The sequence below is a fragment of the Berkeleyomyces rouxiae genome (genome assembly GCF_048999995.1).
Source record: "Berkeleyomyces rouxiae strain 22BRR77 chromosome Unknown BrBRR77_ptg000001l, whole genome shotgun sequence".
NCBI lineage: Eukaryota > Fungi > Ascomycota > Sordariomycetes > Microascales > Ceratocystidaceae > Berkeleyomyces > Berkeleyomyces rouxiae.
The window spans coordinates 4,710,203-4,735,933 of record NW_027396491.1 but is presented as its reverse complement, the minus strand read 5'-3'; the positions used below and the strand labels follow the sequence as shown (position 1 = coordinate 4,735,933).

Below are 25,731 nucleotides of genomic sequence, written 5' to 3'. Positions count from 1 at the left end.
GACATTCAGTACAACATTTGTCTTTATTACATTTCCGCTCCCTCCCTCCCCTACGCCTACCCTTCCTAACGTCTTGAATCCACGCATATTTCCCGCACTTTTCTTTTTTTCTCTCTCTTTTTTTTTTTTTTTTCTTTACCCTTCCTTTGGGCTCATCTTTTTGAAAGGGATATAATGCCGCATTTTCATCTTCTAGATAAACTACTTCCTTTCTTTTCTTCTTTTCTTGTTTCTGGCTCAAATTTACTATCACAATAATCTCAAAAAGTATTTTATTCATAACCTGACTTGACAAGTGTGTGTGCGATGCGAGAATTGCCAGTTGGGGCATGATATGCACGAGGTGAATTGGGATAATCATCACATGTGCAAGATCTGGATATCCCAAGTAGATTTCTTTGTCAATCAAAATTCTATGTGCCCATATAAGACTACTCATCCTGTCTACTCAATGATACCAGCCGCCCAATTTCTACGCTTGACGCCCATCTCCACCGCCGCCAAGCCCCAATCGTTGCCGTGGTTATGGCTGCCCGGCAGCAAGCCGGCGCGTGCCTTTGCCTGGTCGTCGTTCAGTACCGTCAGCACGCCGAAGATGACCGGGATCCCCGAGTCGAGCCCCACGCGCATCAGGCCCTGTGACACGGCATCGCATATGTATTCAAAGTGCATGGTCTCGCCTTTGATCAGCACGCCGACGGCGATGATGGCATCAAACGCGGCACTTGACGCGGTGCTGCCGGTGGCCTGCGGCGAGAGCGTGCCGGAGCTGAGGAGGTCGCCGCCCGCGGCGGATGTGGAGGACTGGACTTGCGAGGCAGCGTAGAGGCTGGAGAAGACGAGTGGTGGCTGTTAGCGGTGTGGTCCAGTAGAGAAAGAAGGTGCCTCGTGACAACGAGGAACCGCAAAAGCAATAGGCCCGATGAGTCTCGACTCAAAGAAAAACGCAAAGCTAGGCTTACCGCTGCACGGCCGACGGGAGCTCCCACGAGCCCGGCACGCTCTGCACGACAATATTCTCGGGCTTGACGCCGCAGCCCAGCAGCTCCTTCTTGGCGCCTTCGACAAGTGGGTCGATAATGGTGCTGTTCCAGCGCGCGTGCACAATGCCGACGCGTAGGCCGGAGCCGTTGAGCTTTTGGGCAGAGGGGCCCTTGATTGTGGTGGGAGACATGGTTGATGTGGTGAAGGGGCGGAGGAGATGGAGCTATCGAGGCAAAGGTATGAAATCAAGGACTCTACGCTTGGTAGACAGAGCAGACAGATAGGTATGAGTGCCTGCTTAGCAATTGCTTAATAACTGATGCAAAACTGTGATTGAATACAGAGCTCCGGAGAAACAAGGCTACAAGGGAGAATGAAAGCTCTCTGTCCTCCCTTGGCCAATGGCAAGCACGCTACGTTGTTTGCGGAAGGAGGGGGTGGAGCTTTGTCTTCAAAGCTGATAATTGCGGAGACGTCCTCGACCTCGACCTCGACCTCGACCTTAACCTCGAGGCCGAGTCCTGGTGGAGATAGGAGCTGGCGCGTCAGACCCTAGTCTACTAGGGTTTGTCTTACACGCATATGTTATACAGTTGACATCAGCCCGGACGGCTTCCCGTTCCGTTGAAGGTAATGTTTGACGAAAATTAAGAGCGGCAGTACTTAATCGAAGTACTGCAAACATGTAACAGCCTGGGATATTCCTCCCTTTTAAATCCCCCCAGAACCACTTCCACCCACCGCAATGGCTTCGAAAATCATCCTCGCTATCAACGCCGGCTCAAGCTCCGTCAAGATCTCCGTCTTTAATGCGACGCAGACTTCCAAGCCGAAGCTAATTGGCGAGTTTCAAGTCAGCGGGCTTACAGCGCCTCCTTCTTCGACCAGCTTTGTGCGAGATGGGAAGAAGCAAGATCTGAAAAGCCCTGATATATCTTCTCAGGACGAGGCCTTTGCTTTTATCCTCAAGCAGCTCACCGACAGCAAGGAAGTGCCGGAGATCAACAGCGAGTCTGACATTTCCATCGCCATGCACCGTATCGTCCACGGCGGCGACTACGCGGCCCCCGAAATCATCCGCAAGTCCACCTTCCACCGGCTCCAGGAGCTGACCGACCTCGCACCTCTGCACAACAGCCCTGCACTCTCCATCGTCCACACGTGCGCCAAGCAACTGCCGGACGCCACCAACGTCGCCTGCTTCGACTCGCAGTTCCACGCCAGCCTGCCCGAGCACGTGCGCACATACCCGATTAACCCGGCCGTGGCGCGCGCAAACCATCTCCGCAAATACGGCTTCCACGGCCTGTCGTACTCGTTCATTGTGCGCGCCGTGGCTGCATACCTGGGCAAGCCCACAACCGCCCTCAACATTATCGCGCTGCACCTCGGCAGCGGCGCCAGCGCCTGTGCTATCCGCGCTGGCCGCAGCATCGACACCTCCATGGGTCTGACGCCGCTGGCCGGGCTCCCGGGCGCCACACGATCTGGCAGCGTTGACCCGAGCTTGGTCTTCCACTATGCCAGCAACGTTGGTCGGCTGGCGCCGCAGGCCACGCGCGACTTGCACATCTCGCGGGCCGAGCAGATCCTCAACAAGGAGGCGGGCTGGAAGTCCATGACGGGCACGACGGACTTTGCGAAAATTGCGGCGTCTGATAGTGCTGAGTGCCGGCTAGCCTTTTCGCTTTTCGTAGACCGGGTGGCGGGCTTTGTGGGGAGTTATTTTGTGGCGCTTGGTGGCGAGGTTGACGCGCTAGTATTTGCGGGCGGCATTGGCGAGCGTTCGCCAAAACTTAGGGCTGCGGTTGGAGAGGCTGTAGCGTGCTTGGGCTTTACGGTTGACCAAGGCCGCAATGAGCAGCTGAACAAGGTGGCGGGAGGTGAGGTGGTGGGTATTGGACGAGAAGGAGCGGCAAAGCAAGTGCTGGTTTGTGGGACTGATGAACAGCAGGAAATGGCTACGTTGTGTGTGGAGATGGAGGAGTTGTGGAAGACGTCTTAGATGGGATGGACACAGTAACAGATGCACAGAACAGATGGATGTGAAGAGTATAAACAAGATTTGATTAATCCTCAAAAAAAAAAAAAAAAAAAAAGGCAACACCAATATAAACGCCAAGGGACCTAAGCCGTCCCCAAAAAAAGAAAAAGGCCCTTGCGGGCAACCCACACTATAACAAGATATCATCATGAAAAGGCCGTCAAGCTCAAAATAAGATACAAAAGAAAAGGTCGAAGCTTCTACTCCCTGATTATCTAGCGCGACGCCCAAAGTGCCGTTGACTGGTGCTGTTGTGCGTAGGAAGACGCCTGCTGGTAGTTTGGTGTCTGGAAGTGTGGCGCTGGACCCAACGGCTCGACAGGCCGGCGCTGGCTCCAGGCTACAGGCGACAACTCCGACGCCGAGAGCTCATACTCTGAGCCCTGGAACGATGCGTGCGACATTGAAATGGACGGCAACTGGCGATGGTGCGCGCGGTGTGGCGCCTGCGAGTATCCAGACACAGAGCCACGGGGAGTCCACGTCAGCGGCGGCAGAGTGATGGGCGCCGAGCCGGCAGCAGGCACTGGTGCGGTGATGGCCGAAGCCGGCTCAGGCGAGCGATCGCCACACAGGAACACCAGCGAGTGGCGGTAGTCTGGGCGCGTCGGCGGGCCGCCGTTGGATGACGACGACAGAGCAGACCGGGCGGCAGCAGCGGCAGAGGCCATGGGCGCGGTCGACAGCGCGAGCGAAGTGCGACGCGTGCCGACGCCGGGCATCGCGCTCTTGTCAAAGCACCACTCGGACGAAGTCGCCGAAGACATGGACGACTTCTGGCGCGAGTGACCGGCATTTTTGCGGTTGTTCCGGCGGGTTTTAAAGGCCTCTTCCTCGGCCAGAGCGCGGCGCCACTCGGAGCCGTCTGGGTCAAAGCCGGGCGTATCCAAGTCCAGGTTGTGCCGCGTCTTCTCGTGCTGAACCTGGTTGTCGTGGCGCTTAAACCCATGCCCGCAGTTGGGCAGCCTGCAGGTAAACGGCCGTTCAACCTCGTGCACCGTGTTATGGTGGCGTGAGGCGTGGCCCGACGTGCTAGCGGGGTAGCCGCAGCGCAGACAGAGCCAGCGCTTCTTGATGGTGCCGCCCTCGCCCTTGTAGCTGACAGGTACGCTGTACTTGCTCTTCTTGCCCTTGTTGGTGCGGGCCTTGTCACGGAGCAGCGAACGGACGAGCCGGCGGCGAGCGGCGGGCGTCAGGCTTTGTGGCTCCTGCGAAAGCGGCAGCTGGAACTCTTCGTCATCGCCAGTGTCAACATCGTCATTGTTCTCCTCGTCGGCGTTGAGTGACGAGACCGATGCGTATGACGAGAGTGTGCGGGGAGGCGAAGAGACCATGGCGGTGTCACTGCTGCGACGGGTGTGGGTTTGGTGCAGAGCGAGGCGGGAGGGAGACTGCGGCTGTGAGAGAGACTTGGAATGGGCATGGGTATGGCTGCGACGGCCGAGAGTGTGCTCGCTAATCGAGCAAGAGTCCAGTGAGAGGGCTCCAGAGTCCTGGGAGGGAGAGGGGGTGTTGTGGGAGAGCAGGAGAGAAGAAGAGGAATTGCTTTCGGCGCTGTTGTAAAAGCTGGCCGAGACTGGTGTGTCGATGTCCATTCTGCTTTTGTATGTGCTAGATGACCAGGCTATTGTGCGCGGTGACGGGTTGTGCACGTAGTCTCTGTCAGGAGTGCTGGTAGTTGTGGAAGCTGTTGGAGGCGGAGACACATAGCGGGGGACCCGTGATGGAGGCATGGAGGTAGAGATATGGATAGGACGAGACTGGCGCTTCATACTGTTCACACAGAGGAGTACAAGAGGAGAGGGGAGCAAAAATGTAAAGATAGTAAAGGGATGATGCTCAAAGCAAGTTCAATGTTTGTGTAGTCGTCAACAAGACGTCTTGGATGGGGAATTGTCAGAAACCAGGAGTTGCGTTAATGAGTAGCAAGGAGGAGTTTCTTCTTGAACGGAAAAGAAGAGGCTTGATAAATATATAGAACTGGTATTGATAGACGGAAATCCGTAGCAAGCATCCTGAATACTCAACCTGCAAACAGCCTGGTTTTGGCGGAGGTTTGAGTTTTGTTAGCCTCACGCCCCTAAGCTTAGTGTGTACCCACACCCGACGGGCGATTAAATGCAGTTGCAATTTATCAAGCAGGATCTCGAGTCCTCGAGTCCTCAATGTCGAGTCTCTAGAGCGATTTCCCCAAGATAGAAACGGCCATATTTCATCAAATCAGATGCAGCGATTAGGACAGAACTTTTTTTTTTTTTTTCAATCACGAATTTTCCTGGTGCAAAGCTCATGAATTGAGTATTTCAAACCTCGTGATCCGGATCCACTGATGGACATTTCGCGTGTAGCCGGAGGAGGGTTCAATAGGATAACCAAGAAAGCCACGCCTAAACAGTAGAAAAGGGCACAAGGTGCTAAGCAGCTTGGCCGACTATATCGGATCAGGACGCCCAGTCCATTTTTTTTTACAAATTTTTCTTGTTAAGTCTGGGCTGAACAGAAGAGGTAAGACAGGGCCGGACTAGTATCAAGTTCACCAAAGGGCATAACTTGCAAGTAGAAGTACAGATACACAGGTACAATTTGTACCTGCAACTCAACAGGCTAGGCCCCTGCTCACTCAGCGTTGTCAACCGCTGTCAGCCCGCTTTATTTCCGTGACATCCTGAGCACAGACGATGCAGCGAAGGACGAACGAACGAACGAACCATGAGCAAGAAAAGACCACCGACAACGCATACGATTGCATAAAGGCTTGTAGAGCGGGCGATAAACGAGGATACAAACTTACAAGTACAGATGCTAGAAATCCGAAAAAAAAAAATTAGGCACCTGTTAAAGCCATCTGAGAGAGGGACCTCGCCACTAGGCATACGATGAGCCGTAAGATAAAGCCAAACCTGCTCCACGAGCGGCCCAAAGGCCTCATCGAGGTCCTTTTCCTCTAAACTTTCTTTCTCTCTGTGAATATCTCCCCGCTTCTTGCGGAGCTATTCAATTCGCTATTCCCTGGCCCTTCTTTTCCCCGCTGCCATCATCATCATCGTGCTCTCTAGCCAGTAAGAGACCCTGAGCTAAGGGCCTGTGGCTTGTTGCCACTCTATGCCGTGCTTACTGATGGGTCGCCCTGGTAGTTGAGAGACCAAGACCAGGCCAAGGAAGTCCAAGAAACAAGATGTCCCAGCAGACTTTTTTACTTCTCTTGTGCAATAGCTTTGTCTATGTGCTACGGACGTTGCAGGGCTATTCAATGACGTCTTGTCTACTATTTGGGTTCAGCTGCGGCGCGTTAGAGGACTCTAGGGCCATTCCCAAATACCTCGGCTTTAGGTCTAGCATAGGAAAGTCGCTAGCACTCGAGCATCTCGGCCTCTTCGCAGTTACAAAAGGAGCCCCATAGAAAAGCCAAAAAGGCCCTTCCATGAATCGATCCCGTGGCAGATGACAAGCTGCTCTATCCTGTGCTCTATTCTCGTCATCCTGTTGTTGGGAGGGAGTCCAGGCTATACAAGTACACAAAACCAACCAACCCTCTTCTTACAAGCCTAGAGTTAGAGTGACCTTTGAACAAATCACTCTCTGACGGCTCCTCGTGCTATTTCAATCCAACATCCTTGACTCCCTAAGGAAGAAAAAAAACAAGCGAGAAAATCTAGGTCGGTCTGGATGCGGGAGAAAAGGGAATTCAAGTGCTTAAAGCAGTTTAGATCATTTACATAGTTGGAGAGTACAAGGAGCAGCCAAAACGGGAATAGGACAAGCCCAGTCTCTATACATATGTATGTACGTGACTTGTGCTTGTAGGGCCGCAGCTACTTTCTGCCATGGCCGCCATTGGCCCATGACCACATATCTTAGTCTTTGGCAGCACGAGAGACCCTTTTTCTTGTATACTTTGGCCACAGATGGCAACGCAGACGAATCAAAAAAGCGAGCCAACGAGAACAAGGCTTGGTCAGCAACGACCCCAAGGCCCAAAAGGTTGGTCGCGTAGAAGAAAATAATGAGTTGAATGACGCTAGGGTTATGCGCCCGACATGTTGTATGTGACTAACTAGTGTTTGTGTGTGTTTCTTGGGTTTTCAGTCTCTTGTCTGGTACCTGACTGCTCTTCCCGCCGTGCAAATCGTTTCATGTCGGGAGGAGAAAAGGGAAGCTGGGAACAAGGGACATGGGCAGCAGCCCAACAGGCCATCGCACAGCTTAGAGCTAACGCGGCCCCTCTTGCTTCGATGGTGCTGCTACTTTAATACAGTGAGTGAGTGGTGCATTCTGGGCTGGGCACCTTGTCTGGCGTGCATGGACAAGCCGTTGTTGAGTGCTTGGGCTTAGTCTTGTGTGCCCAAAGGAGACATATAAAAGCAGCCAAGCTTTAAGCTTCCCAGACGGTGGATCCTTGGCTCAGGTGAGGGTGAGATGTTCGAGTTGAAGACGTCGTTTTTTTTTTGTTGGCGTTTTTAATTGTGCTCAGAGAGAAGTGGGCAGTAACAGGGGGTCACAACCTCTGTATCAAAGTGTCAGTAGCCTGTAATAAAGCCCTTTGCAGCAAGCTTATAGTTGTTAAGCTATAGTCAGTCGTCCTTGTAGTGTCCCTAAAATATAACTCTAGGTGCCCAAGAGACAGTGCTACGGCATGCTCTTTAGAGTGTGTCCGGCAGGAAACTACAGCATAGGAGCACTACAAGTGGCCACACTTTGCACAGCACTCTACGCCTACATGGCCCGCACTCAACATAGACCTCCAGCAGCCCATCGGCTCACCCTAGCCCTAAGCCTACTTCATACTCATCTTCAGAGCTGTCATTCCTCTGCCATGCCACAGACTAACCTCTTATGCGAGTGAGTGGCCGAGATTAAGCCTTCTCTTATCACACCCGTAGCAACTGGCCAGTGGAGGGCTAGAGCATCAACGGAACGGGAAGCATCAAACCTAGATAGAAGTGCGGAATCAATCCAGGCCCCAAGCCACAGCCAAGATAGCCGCTTGCTGGCAAAACCAAAGACCCTCTCTTTCTTTCACATTTTGAGCCAAACTGCCCCGAGACCACGGCCAGCCTAGTGGCTCTGTGTGCAAGGTTTGGCTCCGATCAACCAGCATACGCTATGCACTCTATCTCCCAAGTGCTTAGCACGGTGGCAACGGCCTACTACCAGACGCTGTGCGTACCAGGATGGGAAGCCAGGCGGTCCTTGTTGCGTGGGTGTTCCTGGGCGTGGGTGCGAGAAGCTGCATCATGCATGAATGCTGGGGCGGCAAGGCGGGCAGAGCTGGTGTATGACCACTTATCCCGACAGAGGCTTCGCTAACCATCCTGCCGGGAAGTGCTCCCAGTGCCATGGCTCAGATGCACCAAGATATCTTCATCCCTAAGAGCGCGACGGTCCCATCTTACAGCTGTATTCCTTGCTTGTTGGACTCGTGGACTCCGAACAACATCCAGTGTCTTCCCTGTCAGACCCAAGGATAGGTGGAATTACCTTCATACTTACTGCCATAGGCTGCAAGCAGCTGTGTACGTATGTATGTATGTATGTATGTATGTACATACATAACTACATCCATACATACACAACCAACTAATGATATGTACAACTAGGCCTTGTTATCCTGCTGTAGCTTCTCCCGCTACCGCCACAACAAACTATTGCTCCTCCACGTCCTACCTACGCGCTACAGCTTCAGCCTCGGCTCTTCGCTTCTTTTCCCTGTGTCCCTCCCCTCTCTCTCCTCTGGCCTAAGACCCTTCTGAACTCCTCCGTGCCTAATCCTGTGCGTCGGTGCTGGTCCTGGGGCTTTGGGCTCAGGAGACAAGACGTTTCTCGGCGCTGACTTTTCGGCCCCCCATCAATGATCTGCAGACGTGAGTCGGCATGGCCAACTGTGGTTGAACCCTGAGAAAAAAAGGAAGACTGGGGATCGTCCAGACCCGGCACGGACAACGGTCCCACCTCCAAAACACCAAGGTCTAGATCAAGCTGCTTTTTTTTTCTTCTTCTCAGGCCGTGCTACCGTGCGTTTTCTCTCTAACCACTATGTCATCCATGAACAGATAACTATGGGTTTTCCTAGACTTATTTTCTCGTGTCTCGTGTCTATCTGTTGGCTCTTGAGATGTGCTGCGTTTCCTCTTAGAGCCATCTGCCCTGTTGCCACATGAACTGGTATAGATATAACAACTGAAATAGGCGTGCACCAGCAAGAGACGGGAGTGTGGTGTTGGGGCTGGACTCAAGTACAAGTACATAGATGCTTGTACAGGCAGAGAACCACTTTCTATGCCATATGCTCGCTAGATATCACGAAACCCCGAGCTGTCTAGTCGTGTTGGCCCTCCCCCTGAGCCTTGGCCCTAGTTCTACAACAAGTAGCCCAGTCCTTGTCTACACCCTTGCTGTTGGTGTTCACGCCCATGTCTCACTTCTTGGTCTCAATGTGCCTTTTTGCAGCTTGCCTTTCTCCATGTCTTTCCCGTGTCTTGCCCACACACCGGTGTCTCTTTAATCATGCACGTATCCCGCACCTCATAAAGACGGGTCCCTTGGCCCTTGCGGTTCTGTTCCGATCTCGACCAACACGTTCATCTCAGTGTGTTGTCTTGGAACAACACCAGCACATCGTTTTTCTACTTTCCTTTTTACCTGCTTGCATTAAAGAAGCCCCGCTGGAACCCTACAACTCCCTGACAGAAGCCTGAAAGCTCCCTTGATTTGCACAATTCGCTGTTTGCGATCATACAACCAGTGTTTGCTTCCGGCCTCTGTTCCCTGGCCATTCCATCCATTGACTGTAACTAGAACAGACACATCACAAGGGAATAATCCAAACAGGGTACACCTCTCAGACCACCCAGTTGAGCCCCGCCAATTTTTTCCTCGACCATTTTTGTCTCTTCCTCTCTCACTCTCTTCCATGCAAGCGAGATATTGACTATCAACAGAGAATCCTGAGCCCTGCGAAATGTCTCAGTCCATATCCCGTTCCGGCACTTATATCGAACCCTAGTACAACCCTATATATCGATTGGGATCTCGTGTGTCTTATATGTATAGGTACAAGCACTCATGGCACGGTTTGTTTATGTGCCAACCCGTAAAAGACCTCTTTGATGTACGAGGCTTAGCAAAGGGCATGTCATGCTCAAGTAAAACAATGACAGACCAGAGTAAGAGGGGGCCATATGTACAGTACCAGGTAGTTCCTCCCGGAGTAAGAGCAGCACTCCCTGAACCCTACAACCACCGTACCACCGCCGACTCAGATTGTGTGAGCCTGAAGTAGATTGTCAGAGCCATATGCACAACATCATTGTGAAGCTATCAAACGAATCTGAGCCAGACTCACCCTTACGCGTTGGTAAGCACCGGACATCTGGATATCGGACATCCACAGCCAGACTGGGCCCAGTACACGATCGCAATCTTACAACAACCCGTGCAGTAGATGCTGCAAGTAACGCCCAGACCCAAGATCCGATCCTAAACTCGAAGACAAGGCCTAAGCGACTTGCCCCGCCCCTGTACACGCGTTCTATGCGCCCTACCGATCTGCTAAGGAGGGAGCTTGCAGTGAGGTGCATTATCTTCCGGAGCTTAGTCTGAGCAGCGTACAATGCCAAGAAATAAGGTAATGTCTTGCAGCTTCCGAAGAGCTCTTATTTTGCCTTCAGAGAGCTTGCAAGTGACATAGATGGTTGCTGACATTTGTTAGCTTGCATGAACTGAGCATGCGATATCTCTCCTCTAACTAGTACATAGCTAGCCTTCACACGGGAGAGACGGGGACGGCTGTCGGGGCTAGGATACACCTCATTCCACTTCTAGATAATGAAAGGACTACCGTGGTGGCGGAGTTCTATGCAGCGTCCGAAAAGGCATAGGGCCATGGCAATTGCTAAGCTAGTAGTCGATTTGTGCCTGGAATCTTATATCGCGGGGGGGCAAGATCTGGCTCGAGTGTAGGTCAGGAAAGAAAGATCTGGGAATAGACAGATGCTTATTTTGAAGATGTTGTCTTGGTAGCATGTTAATTTGCCACAACTACTCTCAACTACTCTCAATTACTCTCAGCAACACTAAACTGAAGGAAAAATGCCATGACCATCTTCAGCTCTCGCGAAGACCCTTGCTGGAGACTGTGGCCAACTTGGGTTTTGCCCGGCTGTGGTGCTAGGAATAGCTGATTCTCATGGCTCATGATACCTCTAGATGATGAGGTGCCAGGTCAGTGCGTGGCCAAGCATCTCCGGCCATGCCCTGTTGGAGTGCTGATGCTGGCTTAGGGCACGAGTTGGCAATTCTAAAAAGTTAGAAGCCAGTCCCTTCGTCCGTTGGGGCCAATCGAATTCAACATGAGCCAGAGATACGAAACGGAAGGACTTGGCTTACTTGAACTTGACCATGTCGGGCTGGAGTTTGGACGGGAGTTCTATATGTCGGATGGCAAAGAGATGATTTTGAAATCAAATTTCGGGTTATTTCCGGGGTTGTTTCTGCTCGCAGCAAACGCCTGAGTATTGATATAGGTTATGCTCGAGCGAGTAGAGGGTGCTAGTCGACAGCTTTTGATACATGGATGTACTACTTGGTATTTTAGCGATAGATAGATATAAAACTAGGTTGGTGATTAACACCTGCGAAAATCATCCACCACATCATTTGTTGGCAGGTAACTAAATCCTACTGTAATGAAGATGTTCCTCTCGCATCTAACCTGCACAGCTGATATGTTCATACAAATTGACCTGACGCATGTGTCGTTGTTCTAACTGGATCCAACAACTATGCGCTGAACATGAAAACAAACGTACCGCTACAAACTACAGTCTCATTTAGAGATATCCTACTAAGTTTAGTGTACTCGTTGTCGGTCCTTTGTTGTTGCCACCCTAGAGCAGCCCAAAAATTATGTTGATGAAGGAGCCCCACTTGCGTTGTGTAACGGTTGCTTGGTGCCACAAAACCCGGGGTAACTGGGATCTTCTACTAGAGAGCAATTGAGACAGGCCGCAAGATGGAAAGTCCTGACAAGAAGTTTGCTATGGCAACAGAGCATATGCACTAGAGTAGACTTGGTGTTTGACATTAATGAGCCATTGTCCGTGAACTATGGCGACAGCTTTTACGCTGCCTGTTTAGCATGATCAACGGGATAGAAAAGGGGATAGAGCGAAAGCGCGGAACCAAGAATCACCAAGCGAATATCCAAATCGGATGATGTCGTCATTGATTCACTTGATAGGTATTGTAAACTCAGCACTGCCATAATGGAAGTAAATTTTACCATTACCAGCACTACGTATGTACAAGCCCGACACCCGCTAAGACCAAGAGAAGCAAAAGGGAAAAAAATAGAGAAAAAAAGGCCAGTGGCTTGGGATACTAAAACGCTAGGCAATATGTGACGAATGATAGGTGCTGCTGAGTCCTGGGATGCCTGGTGTTGAGTCAAGTTCGTAATAGGCATAGGGTGAGTGGTATGATGTCATTGTGTTTAACAGGGCCATGACAAAATTGCGCCAAACTAACCATTATGTAATACTGGACAAGAGACTTCTCTAGATGCAAAGGAAAGTAGAGAAAAAAAGGAACGACTTTGATTTTACATGGGACATATTCTAATAAAAAAATTGACAATAGTAAATAATAGTTAATAGTGACCCGCCAGTGAAACGCCGCTTGCCTTGAACATACCAATGAACCAAGAAAAGAAGGAAAAAAGAATAGACAAATATCAGGGTAATGAGAAAGAAGAGAAAAAAAGGAAAGGAGTAGCGGGGCATGTACCACACATCTCAGCTTTGGCCACGTCTATCGCTTGGGTTGAGGTGGACCCATCTTGCCAGCCCCGGTGTCAACCCTCTTGCTTGCCGGCACCTCCGGTACCTTGAACCCGCCGTTACTGCCGCCGACCTGAGTGAATGTTCCGCTCTTAAACCAGCGGTCCTGCTCAGCCTCACGCTTGCGTTTGTTTGCCTCGCGGATCTTGGGATCAACGAGCTCCAAGCCCTGCACAGGCGTAAACGCCAGACTCGACTGTAAGCCGCTTGCGCCGACGCCCGTTGAGCCGACAGTTGTGCCAACGCCGGACGTACGCAGGCCGCTGGAGCCGGGCAGCTGGATCCCGCCGAGGTGGCCGGGGCGCAGCGACGAAGCTGCGCCGCTGTTGATGGACGATGCCAGGCCGCCCCAGCCCTTGTGCTTCTGGCTGAGCTTGGCGCGCGTGCGCTGGTCGACTTGCAGACTGCGGATGCGGCCGTCGTTGGATGCGCCAATCATACCCATGCCGACGGTGCCATCGCCTGTGCCAAAGCCGGCCTCGCGTTCTTCCTTGCCAAAGACCATGCGGTTCTGGGCTTTGCGCAGGTCTGTCATGGCGGTGGCCTCCTTGGCCTTGCGCGCGCGCCGGCCACCACGTTTGCGGGCTGGCTTGTCGTCAGGCACCGGAAGTGCGCGCTGACCCTTGTTGGGTGGTGGGATGGTTAACTTATCAAGGCGCTCGAGGCAAGCCTCGCGTAGGGTCTCACCGAGAGAACCACTCGGGCTATTGTGAATGCGGTCGGCGCGCGCGGCGAGAACGAGCTTCGCGGAAACGATGCGCATGGCTTGACGTTTGAGATCGCTAGGGATGCCTTTGATTATAGGCGAGTGAAAGAGGAAGCCTTGCTGTCTGATGCCAACATTGGTGGCCATTCCAGGTCCATTCTGCTTTTTCGATCCCCAAGCAGCAATGTTGCAAGCTGGGGTCTTGGACAGCCCAGTCAGCCCTCCGGCGGCATTGAGCAACTGAGCGGCGGTTAGAGAGCCGAGGAGAACTGTCAAATTGGGCGCAAAGATGTTCATGCGCGATTGCACATATTCGGTGAGCGTGGTCTTTGCCCTGTCCAGTGTGATTTGGAGTTCGCAGGCGCTGAGAACACGGTGAAGCTGCTCGAGAGTCATCTCCTGGCCCTTGGACTTGGTTGCCTCCATCGTGACGACCAACAGAGTCGGGCCGTCAAGCACTTGTCTTAATGTGATTTGTAGTGGGTTGTTGGTCGAGTTCTGTAGCGTCTTGATGTTGTCGGCATCCATGGGACCGTTGCCGAGAATGGCGACGACTTTGGCGTACTCAAGAGGATTAGTCACAAGCGTTTCGAGCTCCGGGAAGCGCACTGAGTAGTGGTCGCGGATGAACTTGTGGACCAGCGCAATTTCACCGTCGATGTGTGTAGACAGGCCGTTGGACTGAGTGAGCAGATGGTACTCGGGGTGGTCCTCGATGTTTCCAATCATGTTGGTCTGCGGCTCAGACTTGAACTTTTCGATTTTCTACAAAACAAGAGTCCGCATGGTCAGATTCAGGCCTGTGGTTCAATGTGAATGCGGTTCAGGCGGGGGAAGGGGGGCAGGCGCATAGAAAGAACATACCTCAAGAACAGGCTGCAGAGTCTGGACCAAGTTGGCAACGCTGCGCACATCTTTGACGCCGCCCAGCTGCATCTTCTCGATCTTGACCTTGGCCTCTTGCTCATCCTCGACTGGCCGGACAGTTGGTGTGTTATCGTCTGCCATGTCGGTATCTTCATCTTCCTCATCGTCCTCCTCCATGTCATCCAGGCCTCTGGATATCGGCTTTAGACTGCCTCCTCCGAGAGACAAAGACTCAGGACCATCGTTCCTGGCGTCAGTCTCCTCGGTAGGAGCCTCCTCGTCAGACGCAAGATCATCCCCGAAGTCCTGCAGCAGCTCGTCGGCAAGGGTGGCCATGACTGCGCTAGGAACCTGAGAAGAGGAGGAAGGACGGGCTGGTCGTTTGCTGGTTTAAAAGTATCGCAAGTGAGCACAAAGGCAAGAAAAGGCACGCAGAGAAAAGGATAAAGTGGTTGTGAAGCTGGTGATCATGGGTGAAAGTGATGGGTGTCAGAGAGACAAGGCTGAGAATCGCAGCCAAAAAATGTAAGTCATCAAGATTAGGCGAGTAAAAGTGGGACTATGTAAGATTTAAAGCTTATCGATTGGTCAGCCAAATTATTAGGCTCGACGCAAGCCTCAGCCTTGTCTGCTACTTTTTCCGAGCTTGGCCAGCTTGATGGGCTCCTGCATCGCATCAGAATAGTCTTCTTCTTTTGTTACGAGTAAGGCTTTGCTAAGCGCTGCGACATTGATTTTATCCACTACTAACGGCGCTTCGTTGGACCGAATCTTCACTTCTGATCTCTGAGCGCCTTAAACGCCCATCCGAACCGAACCATCCCACGCCTCTCGATCTCGACACAGCACCCGCCCGCCATGGAATCCCGCGGTCCTCCTCGCGTCAAGAACAAGGGCGCGGCGCCCGTGCAAATTTCGGCCGAACAGCTGCTGCGCGAGGCCGTCGACCGGCAGGAGGTGGAGCTAAAAGCGCCGACGCAACGCTTCGAGGATCTTGAGGAGCTACACGAGTTCCAGGGCCGCAAGCGCCGCGAGTTCGAGGACTATGTGCGCCGGAACCGCATGAACATGAACAACTGGCTGCGCTATGCAGCCTGGGAGATGGAGCAGAAGGAGTATGCGCGCGCGCGGTCTGTCTTTGAGCGCGCCATGGACGTGCACCCCAACGACGTGCAGCTCTTTGTGCGCTACATTGAAGCCGAGATGAAGACACGGAACATCAACCATGCCCGAAACCTACTTGACCGCGCCGTCACACGGCTGCCGCGTGTCGACAAGCTGTGGTACAAATACGTGTACATGGAGGAGATGCTGGGAAACATACCCGGCACACGCCAGGTCTTTGACCGCTGGATGCAGTGGCAGCCGGAAGAGGCTGCGTGGAGCGCGTACATCAAGTTTGAGAAGCGCTACGGCGAATTCGATCGTTGTCGTGACATCTTTGAGCACTTTACCACCGTACACCCCGAGCCGCGCAACTGGATCAAGTGGGCCAAGTTCGAGGAGGAGAACGGCACGAGTGATCTTGTGCGTGAAGTCTTTGGCGCTGCTGTTGAGGCGCTGGGCGATACGTTTGTGGATGAAAAGCTGTTTATTGCATATGCTCGTTTCGAAGCCCGACTCAAAGAGTACGAACGCTCGCGTGCCATCTATAAGTACGCCCTTGACAGATTACCACGGTCCAAGTCGCGCCAGCTGCACGCAGAGTACACGACCTTTGAAAAGCAATTTGGTGACCAGGACGGACTGGAGAGTGTAGTGTTGTCCAAAAGACGAGCACTATACGAGTCACAGCTAAAGGAGACGCCATCCAACTACGACGTCTGGCTCGATCTCGCTCGCTTGGAAGAGAGCGCACTGGACATTGACAGGGCACGGGATGTCTACGAGCGAGCCATTGCACAGATTCCACCGATTGAGGAAAAGCGCTACTGGCGGCGGTATATCTATCTGTTCATATTTTTTGCACTTTTCGAAGAGGAGATTGCCCAGGATCTGGACAGGACACGCGAGGTATACAAGGTAGCATTGCAAATAGTGCCACACAAGAAGTTCACATTTTCCAAGCTGTGGCTACTCAAGGCGCAGTTTGAGATTCGCCAGGGCGACCTAGCAGCAGCGCGCAAAACTATGGGCACTGCCATTGGCATGTGTCCCAAAGACAAAAGCTTCCGCGGCTACATTGAGCTGGAGCTGAAGCGTAAGTCGAACATTCTCTATCCTCTCTTCTCTGAGCACATCGCTAACCACCCCTGTTATAGTATTCGAGTTCGTGCGGTGTCGTCAACTCTACGAAAAATACATCGAATGGAACCCCTCCAACTCCCAAACATGGATCAAGTTTGCAGAGTTGGAGCGTGGTCTAGACGATATCGAGCGCTGCCGTGCCATCTTCAACTTGGCCATCTCACAAGAGTCCCTCGACATGCCCGAGCTCATGTGGAAGGCCTTTATCGACTTTGAAGAAGAAGAAGGCGAATACGAAAACGCGCGTGACCTGTACGAACGTCTCCTAGAGAAGACTGGTCATATCAAGGTCTGGATCTCGTACGCACAGTTCGAGCTCAACATCCCCGAGGACGACGAAGACGAGGACGAAGACGGAGACGATAACGACGAGCAAAACATCAGTGAAGAAGCCAAGTCGCGCGCGCGCAAGATCTTCCAGCGCGCCTACAAAGCACTGCGCGACAGCGACCAAAAGGACGACTGCGTCACGCTACTCAACGCCTGGCTCTCGTTTGAGCGCACGCACGGCGACGCCGACGACCAGGACAAGGTTCAGAAGCAAATGCCGCGACGTGTCAAGAAGCGCCGGACAGCCGACGACGGGTCCGTCGAGGAATTTATCGACTACGTCTTTCCTGAGAATGACCAGCGGCCCAACAATCTGTCTAGCATCATGGCAATGGCGCAGAAGTGGAAACAGTCCGGCGAGGGGCTTTGAGGCGGATGATGTGGCAAAAAGCCATGGACAAGCCGAGGAGGGAATGGCTGTATTTGATAAAACGGGGTTCAAACACGGCATGGACGGAACAGCAGCTCATGTGGCCGTACTGGTGGCCCCTGTGGTATGTCGACGCTGGAAGTGTTCCTCAATTTACGTAGTTCACAGCGGGCTTAATAACGAAGTATTCTCCCATCCAACTTCTTGGTCTTTTTCCATCCAGAGATAGTGATCCCTTGACTTGGTTTGCCGGATGTGTAAACGTACATGGAGCATCTTCAAATACCACTATCCAGAAGTTTAATCAACAAGCATGAAGATCCTAGTCTTGGGATGAAGTCATATTCAAGTGAGAAAAGAAAATGGTGTAGCAATCAACATATTCACTGTTCTCACCAGCTACAAATCGGCTCTTCCGACAAAGTATGTCTTTGAAGCTTTTTTTTTTTTTTGATTCAACAGAGCCGTTAGTTACCTCAAAGAAAAAAAACAAGACAAATCACATATTATAAACAAGCAAGAAATACAGGCAAATAATCTAGAAACAAAACCCAAAATCGACAGGAGAATAAAAAATTACAAAATAGCCGACACGAGCAATCACGGGAAACCTGTGAAAAAAAACAGCCGCTTATTAGTCTGGGGCCCTTCCAAGGCATGGTTGAGTTTGGCCATTCCAAGTATCTGGTTAGTATCGGTTGTAGATGGACGGGCTAGAGTAAGCCACACTAGAGACATAAGGGACAGACGAAGTAGACAATGAATGAGGAGAAGAGGGGAGAGCCGTCTCTTTTTTTGGTGTTTTCCGCAGAGGGGGGAAGGCTTGCTCTTCACTCCCCGAGGATGTACGTGGGATCAATGATGAAAATAGGAACAGTTTTTTTAGCGAAAAAAAATAACTTTTTGACTGACTGAGGTTTTTTGTCTAACGATCCAGGAAAGCGTTGACGATACACTTCCATTTGGGCCATTGACGAAATGCAAAACAAAATTCAAAAGGAGGAAAGGGGAGAGTCAAATGGACATGAAGAAAGAAAGATGATTGCAAAAAGAAAGAATATGGGCATGGGCGTCGGGTGTGTATATGTATGTTCGGTACAAGAACAAGACAAAACAGCAAAGTGAAACTCAGGACGCAAAGAGACAAAAAACAGAAGGATGGGCAAAAGAAGTCAAACAGTAATGTCGGGAAAATAATAAACGAAAAGAAGAACAAGACCAAATCATGCCCAGCACACAAAGGCCACACACGCGCCTATAAACGCCAAACAAGGACAATAGACAACACAATAGGCATCGTATGTATGCCTCCGGAAGGGAGAAAAGAAGAAGAACAAGAGAAGGAAGGATAAGTAGTCCAGTCCATTTATCTTGGCCGTTTGCGAGAAAAAGAGTGCCGGCGGCATAGGCATAAGATCGCCATAGCTCAGGTCTGTCCTTCACTGTCACTTGGTGTAGAGTGGCTCTAGCCCTAGAGGCTAAATCAATACTTAAAGTACAGAAAACTGACAGTAGACACCAGGAACCGTCCTTGCTGTCGTTCTTTGCCATAATGGAATACACAGCCAACCACTCAGGAGTTTCGTTCTCTTCAAGGAAAAATGAACAAAGAGGACTGGTGGTGTCAAAATTCATCTCGCCTCAGAAGAGCGGCTATCATGATTTAATTGAGTTCATGAACAAAATTCGTCAACTTTTGTTTGGGTGTTTAGGTAACGTTGAGCAAGCCCATGGGTAACGCCGAAATAAAGGGGAAAAAAACCACTACCAAGGGGGTAGAAGACATGGTAGAGAACGAAAAAGAAAAAGGGAAGGGATGTATCAGTGAAATCAGGAGCGAAAAAGAAGAACAGAGATGTTGTGCGTGCAGTAAATTGAAAAATGACAAGCATGAGGAAGAAAAAAGGAAAAGTCCGTAAAGCAGCTTCTTGGCATCAAGATGCGATCATGATGTATGAGAGGTCGTGATGGTGAGACTGTTGTTGTACACAGGTTTTTTTTTTGGGGGGATGGGGGAAGAGTGCTTGCCAGGCCGAAAACCACAAAGCATGATGGCAAGTAGAAACATTTTAGAGTGCTCTAGGACGGCAGATAAAGACATGGGACACATAAATTACCAGTCTGTAGTGCTTTGTTGTCCGGATGTGCAATACACACGCCCTCAAAGAACATGCAAACAAGCCAAGGTTAAAGCTTTGGGATGCGGTAGGGTCCAGAAAAATGCAATCAAGAGACCAGCTTACAGACATAGGCAAACCTACATGGCTTGCTAGTGGGAAATCTAACATGTCGGTTTCATTTCAAGACCCCGTTACAAAGCACTCTTCTCTAGAAAGAGGCAATGAATGTTGCCATCTTACTCAGAGGAGGAAATAGCAGCATCAGCAGCAGCATGCTCCTCAGTAGTGGTGGTAGTCTGCTCGACAGGGGGAGGGAAGGAGGCAGCCTGGGGAGAAAACTCAGGAACTGTGGCAGACAGTTGGCTAGTGTTGAAGCTGGGCGCGTAGACATTGTTACCAGCATTGGCGGGGTAACTATAGCCGTTGTGGTACACGGGGGCACTGTTGCGGTAAGCGTGTTGCTGGGGATAGCCTTGGTACTGAGAGCTACCGTTGGAGACAGTAGGAGATACCATGGAGTACATGGGCACGAACTGGTTCATGTAGGCGCTCATGCCAATCCGGGGATGGGGAGTGAAGGACGCGGGGCCGTTGTTGCGGTAGGGCTCAGCTCTCTCAGACACATCGAGGACCCACTTGTCCCAGCCCGAGCTGCAACGCAGGCGCTCGACGTTATCGTCGCCAATGACAAACTCGATCAAAGCAGTACCATCAGGGCCGGGTGCAGCCAGTTGGGCACAGGCCTCACGGAAAAGCTCAAGGGGGTCAGTGTCCATGGTGACAGTTATATCAGTGATTCTCTTGAAGTTGGAAATGACCTGGATAGGGACAAAACCTTGAGAGTCCATGTGCTTCCTCAAGAATACGTCCTTGCACAGGTTGTTAACCGAGAAGTAGTAGCTAATCTGCTGGCTGAGGGAGTTGAGGGTCCAGAAAGCCTGGTTAGGGTCATAGTAGTTCATGACTGGGTAGGCAGGGCTCATTCCCTGCATGTTGTAGTCATGACTGTAGTTACTGTTCTGCCCTGACATGCGGGGACCATTACGCATAGAGACAGAGTGGTTGCGACCTCCACGGCCGTGGCCACGAGACTGGGAGTTGTAGTTGTTCCCCGCATATGAAGACTGGCGTGAGGGGCTCACAATGCTTTGACGAGAGGCGCTGTTGGGAACAAAGCCGTTCGTGTAGGGTTGCTGGGTGTTAATAGGAGCAGGACCGTTGGATCCATGGTAGCCACCGCGCCCACGGTTTCCGCCACGAGTTCTCTCGCCACGAATCTCGGTACGTTCACGAGGAGCGAAGGAAGGTTCCTAGAGTAAAGAAAATTCAATTAGATATGATTGCAACCCACGAAGTGGGGCTTTTATAACTTACAGTAGAAGTAGAGGCATCCTTGGAAGGAGACTGAGCAGTGGCGGACTGAGGAGCACTAAACCCGGTGGTCTTGCGTTGCTCCTTAGGAGCAGCCTCGCCGGACTTCTTAGGAGGCAGTGAGTTGGTACGAGGGACATTGCTATCACGCGACCGCTCCTTGTGCTCTCCAGACTTGACACCATGAGGAGCACCAGCAGAAGTCTTCTCGATATCCTTGGAAGCGTTGGCATGACCACGAGAAGAGCCCTCGCGACCACCGCGAGCACCACCACGGGAGGCACGAGCTCCGCGGGTGCTGGGCATTTGAGTCTCAAATCTGGCAGTGGGAGTGAACTCAACCTTCTCCCAGACCTTCTTTCCAAGCTGCTTGCCCTTGGCATAAACAGCATTAGCCTCGTCTTGTGACTCCTTGTCAGCGACCTCGACAGGCTTCTCAGCAGTCTTGGTGTTGACCTTTTCCTTAACAGAAGTTTCCGGAGTAGGCCAGTTGACAGGGTCATCAATCATCTGCTCAACGTCCTTGTTGTTAGACTCTCTATCAAAACGGCCGCCACGTGACTTGCGAGAACCGACCTCAGAATCAGTAGACTCGGAAGTCTTGGAGGCAGGGGTGGCTTTGTGAGCCTTGAAAGTGGGCTCAGTAGACTTGGGCTGCTCAGCAGCAGGCGCGGGCTTGGTGGTGGAAGCCTTCAATCTTTGTTGCCAGATGTTGACAGGGGGGGCGGGGGCCTCGTAAAGTTCAATCTTGGTAACTTCAGGCTTGGCTTCAACAGCGGCTTCAGCACTGGAAGACTCCTTCGCCTTCTTATCTTGACGGGCCTTCTTGGGCTCCTGACGACGAGTAGCAGATCCAGCACGGGGTCCGGTCTCATTCCGGCGAGTCGAGGCCTCGGTATTTTGTTCATCCTCATCGCGGACGGACGCCGTCGAGCAAGTGGTAGCATCGTTAGCTGAACTGCTAGTTGAGCCAGAGACACTAGCTGCGGTATTGGAGTTGAGGGACTCGATCGTGGACTCGATGCTAATCTTGGCGTTCAAATCGTTGGAATCGCTTATGGGCTCGGTAGTTTTTCCTGGCGTAGGAGAAGCAGTACCGCTGGTGGTTGTAGTGCCAGCAACGGGGGTGGAACCCTTGGCTGCTTGAGCATAGGAGAAAGGAGCGGGAGTAGCCATTTTGATGGTGTGACTAAAATGTCGAGAGAAAACAAAGGCCGGTATGGAGGAGTTTCTGCTCTGGACTGTGAAAAAACTAAACTTGAAAGCCGACGAGCTTTCTAAAGTCAGAGAAGGATAGTCGAAAGGACGACGGAGGAGAATGAGAAAGGATGCCTAAGAAGGACTCCTTTCAATGACCAAATCCCGATAATCGACTGATCTTTGAAGAGACAGTCGTCCTGAGAAGGTAGTCGAGTTCAAACCCTCCCCGCACTCGTAGAGGCCGACGGGACGATGATCCGATCCAGACGGTGCTGCTGAGAGAAGCAGGAGGTTTCGGCAGGGTTAGCAAACAAATCTAGTCGACTGTTTACTGGTGGATAGAAAGGTGGAATAAAAAATGCGGCGGGGACAGCGGGCAGCGAAATTGAAGACGTCAGAAGAGGCTGGAGTAAACCAGGGCTCTCGATTCCAAGTTGTGGGGTTTTTTGAACCAATTCTCGGAAAGAATTTTTTGAGAGCCAGAAACTTTGAGAAGAGCGACGAAGCAATACCGAGGAAAAATGGTCGTCTTCAAACAGGAAAAAGAATATGAACACTAAACACAAATAAACTGGCCTGTTCAGGGAAGACCTAGAGTCAGTCGTTGTTTTAGTCGAACAATTGACGATTTTTGAGCAATACAGAGGAAAAGAAAAAAGGCGGTGGTTTTGTGTGGGAGGAGGTCTGCCTGCGAAATAAGAGGAGAAAAAAAATTGGTGGACGGAGCCCATAAGAAAAAAAAATGAGCAAACTAGTCGGAGGAAGTGGAGGGTGTGGGCGCATTCAAACAGAACTTTGGCGTGGGTGGCCACTAAAAATCGAAGGTGGACAACCACACAAAAAGCTGAGCCAAAGCAGAGGGATGGGAAAAAAAATGGAGGATTCCCAACTTGGATATGGATGGATGGATGTGCATGTGTGTATGTATGTACGTCACGGTGAACATGTGCTTTTTTGTAGGAGACATCAACACAGGCTTCGTCTTCTTCAGGCTATTATGAGGGCGCACAGCCTGAACACGGAAAGGCTGGATGTGGTTGGTTGGGTGACGCTCTAACACCCAGTTGACAAGGGGACCAGCCAGGTAGCTGTTAATTATGCACAACCTCCAGTTGCCTGGTGAAAACACTCACGCACCTTAGGTAGGCTGTGAGGTGATGATGTAGGAGTGCCTTCAAGGTCCTGCCAACCAGGCCAGAACAAGGAGACAAAGGGCAACGGGAGTACAGGAGCAGAGGCAGGGCGAGCAAACGCCAGGGCGGCAAGATCTGGAACAGGCCGGAGGGCAGCAAGGGGACCAGGAAACCATGGGCTTGTGACAGGGCTGTGATCACAAGAGCCGGTGCCTTGATAGCAGAGATTAAGGGTAAAGAACAAAGTGAGGGTTGGCGGCACAAGTCACAGGTATCGGAAGAACAGAAAATAGGGAGTATCAGGCAAGCGCCTTTGCATGGCGGGATGCTTCAGAAGACAAAATACAGGCATTGAATAAGTATAAGCTTACTGTGAGTTGGGTGTTGATAGTCAACGGAAGACTTTTGATGTTGGTGGGGATTGGTATGGTCACAGCAAGTGAAAAAGCCAGACGAAGGGGACAATAGTCGCAGAGAGGGTTACAGAGGATGCTGTGGACGGCGACAGAAAAAAGAGATGATTTGGAGGATGTGGTGATCCCTTTGTTTTGATTTCGTCGAGAGTGTTTGGTCCGTTTAACGTCACAGGTGAGAGCCCACAGCAAAGTCGAAAGATATTTCACAGGGGATGAAGAAGAGGGGCACCAGCATCAAGGGCGGAGCTCAAGCGGGGCAGCGGAAAGCGGAGGGGCAAGAGCGTTCCATAGAGGAAAAGAACTTGGAAGGGCTTTTGGGAGGGCGAGTTTCGTGCTGGGAAACTCTTGATGTTGATGACGATGGCGATGAAGAGCAGTAGGTATGTATGTATGTCATACATGCGAGTCCACGGTGCACACAGGTCAGGTCAGGGCATATAGTTATATGCTTGGATTAATCCAGGCACAGGAGGCGGACCAAGCAACAAAATGCAAGGCACACAACCAGCAGGGCGGCATATTTTCTCTACAACTACACCAATACAAAGATGTGCATATTCTGTTTCTAGCGTGTGGTACATACTGCGTTCTACATCATGGCAATCACTGTCTTTGGCATCTTGGGAGCTTGGTGTGGTGTTCAGTTTGTATGTGTGTGTATGTGGCGGATCAAAGGGCACTTAGCTGGGCTAGTAGTGGGTCTCTGGAGGTACATGTTCTTATTACCATGGGCCCTGCAAACTTGCACGTACTTCGGTTGGTGCATCTGTCGGGCCAGTATGTCACTTCAAGACAAAAACAGTCTTGTATGTATGTATGTACCTACGTAGTGACAGCCCAAGATGCCGCAGGGTTTTGGTGCCTCTTTACTTTCATTACTTGAGCATGTTCGTGAAATGTGGCAGTATGTGAGCATCAAAAAAGGCAGGTACTCCAGGGCAAGTTCTTATACTAGCCCTGGCAGCTTTTTCGTGCGCACAAAACTGAACACGGGAAAGGCGCTCGGCAGGCAGGGTCGGCGACTCCAAGGCCTAAAAGCACAATGCATAATGCCCAATGCACAAGAATCATGAACCGAAGTCTAGCGACAAAGTGAATTTTGCAAGTAACGTGATACGCTCAAGTAGTTTTTCTGTCCGGTGGGCGTGGTCTTCCGGCAAAATGTGTTGCCGGAAATCATCTGTCAGCCACCATGACTCAGAAGACCCATCTCATGCTTAGTTGTCTCATTATGGCTGCTCTTTCCATCGGCTAATCATCGGCTGGGTCTCAGGGCTTCACCAGGAGACCCTGTTTACAACTTCCTTAGTTACCTGGGTTGTGTTTATATAGTTTTAGCCTCCAGCTGTGGGAATCAATAGTCAACCAAATGTCATTTCGAAGTTATGGCAAACGCACAAAGAATGAAGCCAAGAACACGCAAGAAAGTTTAGCCAAGGCCGTGACATAGAGCTCAAGAATTTGTAGTCGAGCATCTGAAGCTTCTTTTAGGGATCCGTCGTTGGCTTAATCTGCTGGCAAGCCCTTCATCTTCTATTTCTCCATGATTCTCATCGGGGTTGGAGGTCAGGTTGATTAGTCCGCAGGAAAATAGGTGTTAAATACATGCAGCACAAAACTCAAAAAGAATGTCGATGTTAACGCCTGTCCCTTCTTCCCCTCCCGTTGCCTCGGCCTTCGCTTGCCAACTTGTTATCATTGGTGCATGTGTGCCGATTAACCCCTAATCCCCCGGTAAGCCCTACAGATCACCCCCTCTCTTCAACCCCCTACAAACAAGTCAATGTCTCTATGGTGAGAAGTTGGAAAAATCATGAATTGCCCCACCATATAACCAAGAGTAAAGGATTCACCAATGACTAATCGTGTGCTACCTGACAGAACATGTCTTCATCCTGTACACGCCGAACAAACTACACGACATATCGTCATGGACTACACAAGACCACAGTCTTTAAGTTAAATACAAGTATTTCATGAAAGATGCAAGTTTGTCTGTATGTAATAGGCCTTCGAAGCTATAAGCGTACCCTATACTTGCTACATAGTAGTTCACGTCTTGCAGTTTCCCCAAACATTGTACCTAGATTTTGAGGACTCTCGACCC

General features: G+C 51.2%; 6 protein-coding genes across 6 annotated transcripts; 2 read left to right on the top strand and 4 right to left on the bottom strand.

Moving 5' to 3' along the window:
- Window positions 1-444: 444 nt before the first annotated feature.
- Window positions 445-1,174, bottom strand: BROUX77_001321 (uncharacterized protein; the record flags this gene model as incomplete). Its single annotated transcript, XM_073745738.1, has 2 exons — window positions 445-829; window positions 963-1,174. 2 exons carry the CDS (start codon window positions 1,172-1,174, stop codon window positions 445-447), a joined length of 597 nt encoding a protein of 198 aa, XP_073609556.1.
- Window positions 1,175-1,729: 555 nt separating this feature from the next.
- On the top strand, window positions 1,730-2,989 carry BROUX77_001320 (uncharacterized protein; the record flags this gene model as incomplete). Its single annotated transcript, XM_073745737.1, has 1 exon — window positions 1,730-2,989. The coding sequence occupies one exon, from the start codon at window positions 1,730-1,732 to the stop codon at window positions 2,987-2,989; it is 1,260 nt and encodes a 419-aa protein (XP_073609555.1).
- Window positions 2,990-3,243: 254 nt separating this feature from the next.
- Window positions 3,244-4,800, bottom strand: BROUX77_001319 (uncharacterized protein; the record flags this gene model as incomplete). Its single annotated transcript, XM_073745735.1, has 1 exon — window positions 3,244-4,800. The coding sequence occupies one exon, from the start codon at window positions 4,798-4,800 to the stop codon at window positions 3,244-3,246; it is 1,557 nt and encodes a 518-aa protein (XP_073609554.1).
- An 8,035-nt stretch (window positions 4,801-12,835) lies between these two features.
- BROUX77_001318 (uncharacterized protein) lies at window positions 12,836-14,773 on the bottom strand (the record flags this gene model as incomplete). The annotated part of the gene is made up of 2 exons (XM_073745734.1): window positions 12,836-14,335; window positions 14,435-14,773. The coding sequence occupies 2 exons, from the start codon at window positions 14,771-14,773 to the stop codon at window positions 12,836-12,838; spliced, it is 1,839 nt and encodes a 612-aa protein (XP_073609553.1).
- A 522-nt stretch (window positions 14,774-15,295) lies between these two features.
- BROUX77_001317 (uncharacterized protein) lies at window positions 15,296-17,384 on the top strand (the record flags this gene model as incomplete). The annotated part of the gene is made up of 2 exons (XM_073745733.1): window positions 15,296-16,637; window positions 16,699-17,384. 2 exons carry the CDS (start codon window positions 15,296-15,298, stop codon window positions 17,382-17,384), a joined length of 2,028 nt encoding a protein of 675 aa, XP_073609552.1.
- A 2,356-nt stretch (window positions 17,385-19,740) lies between these two features.
- Window positions 19,741-22,051, bottom strand: BROUX77_001316 (uncharacterized protein; the record flags this gene model as incomplete). Its single annotated transcript, XM_073745732.1, has 2 exons — window positions 19,741-20,814; window positions 20,879-22,051. 2 exons carry the CDS (start codon window positions 22,049-22,051, stop codon window positions 19,741-19,743), a joined length of 2,247 nt encoding a protein of 748 aa, XP_073609551.1.
- Window positions 22,052-25,731: the final 3,680 nt, after the last annotated feature.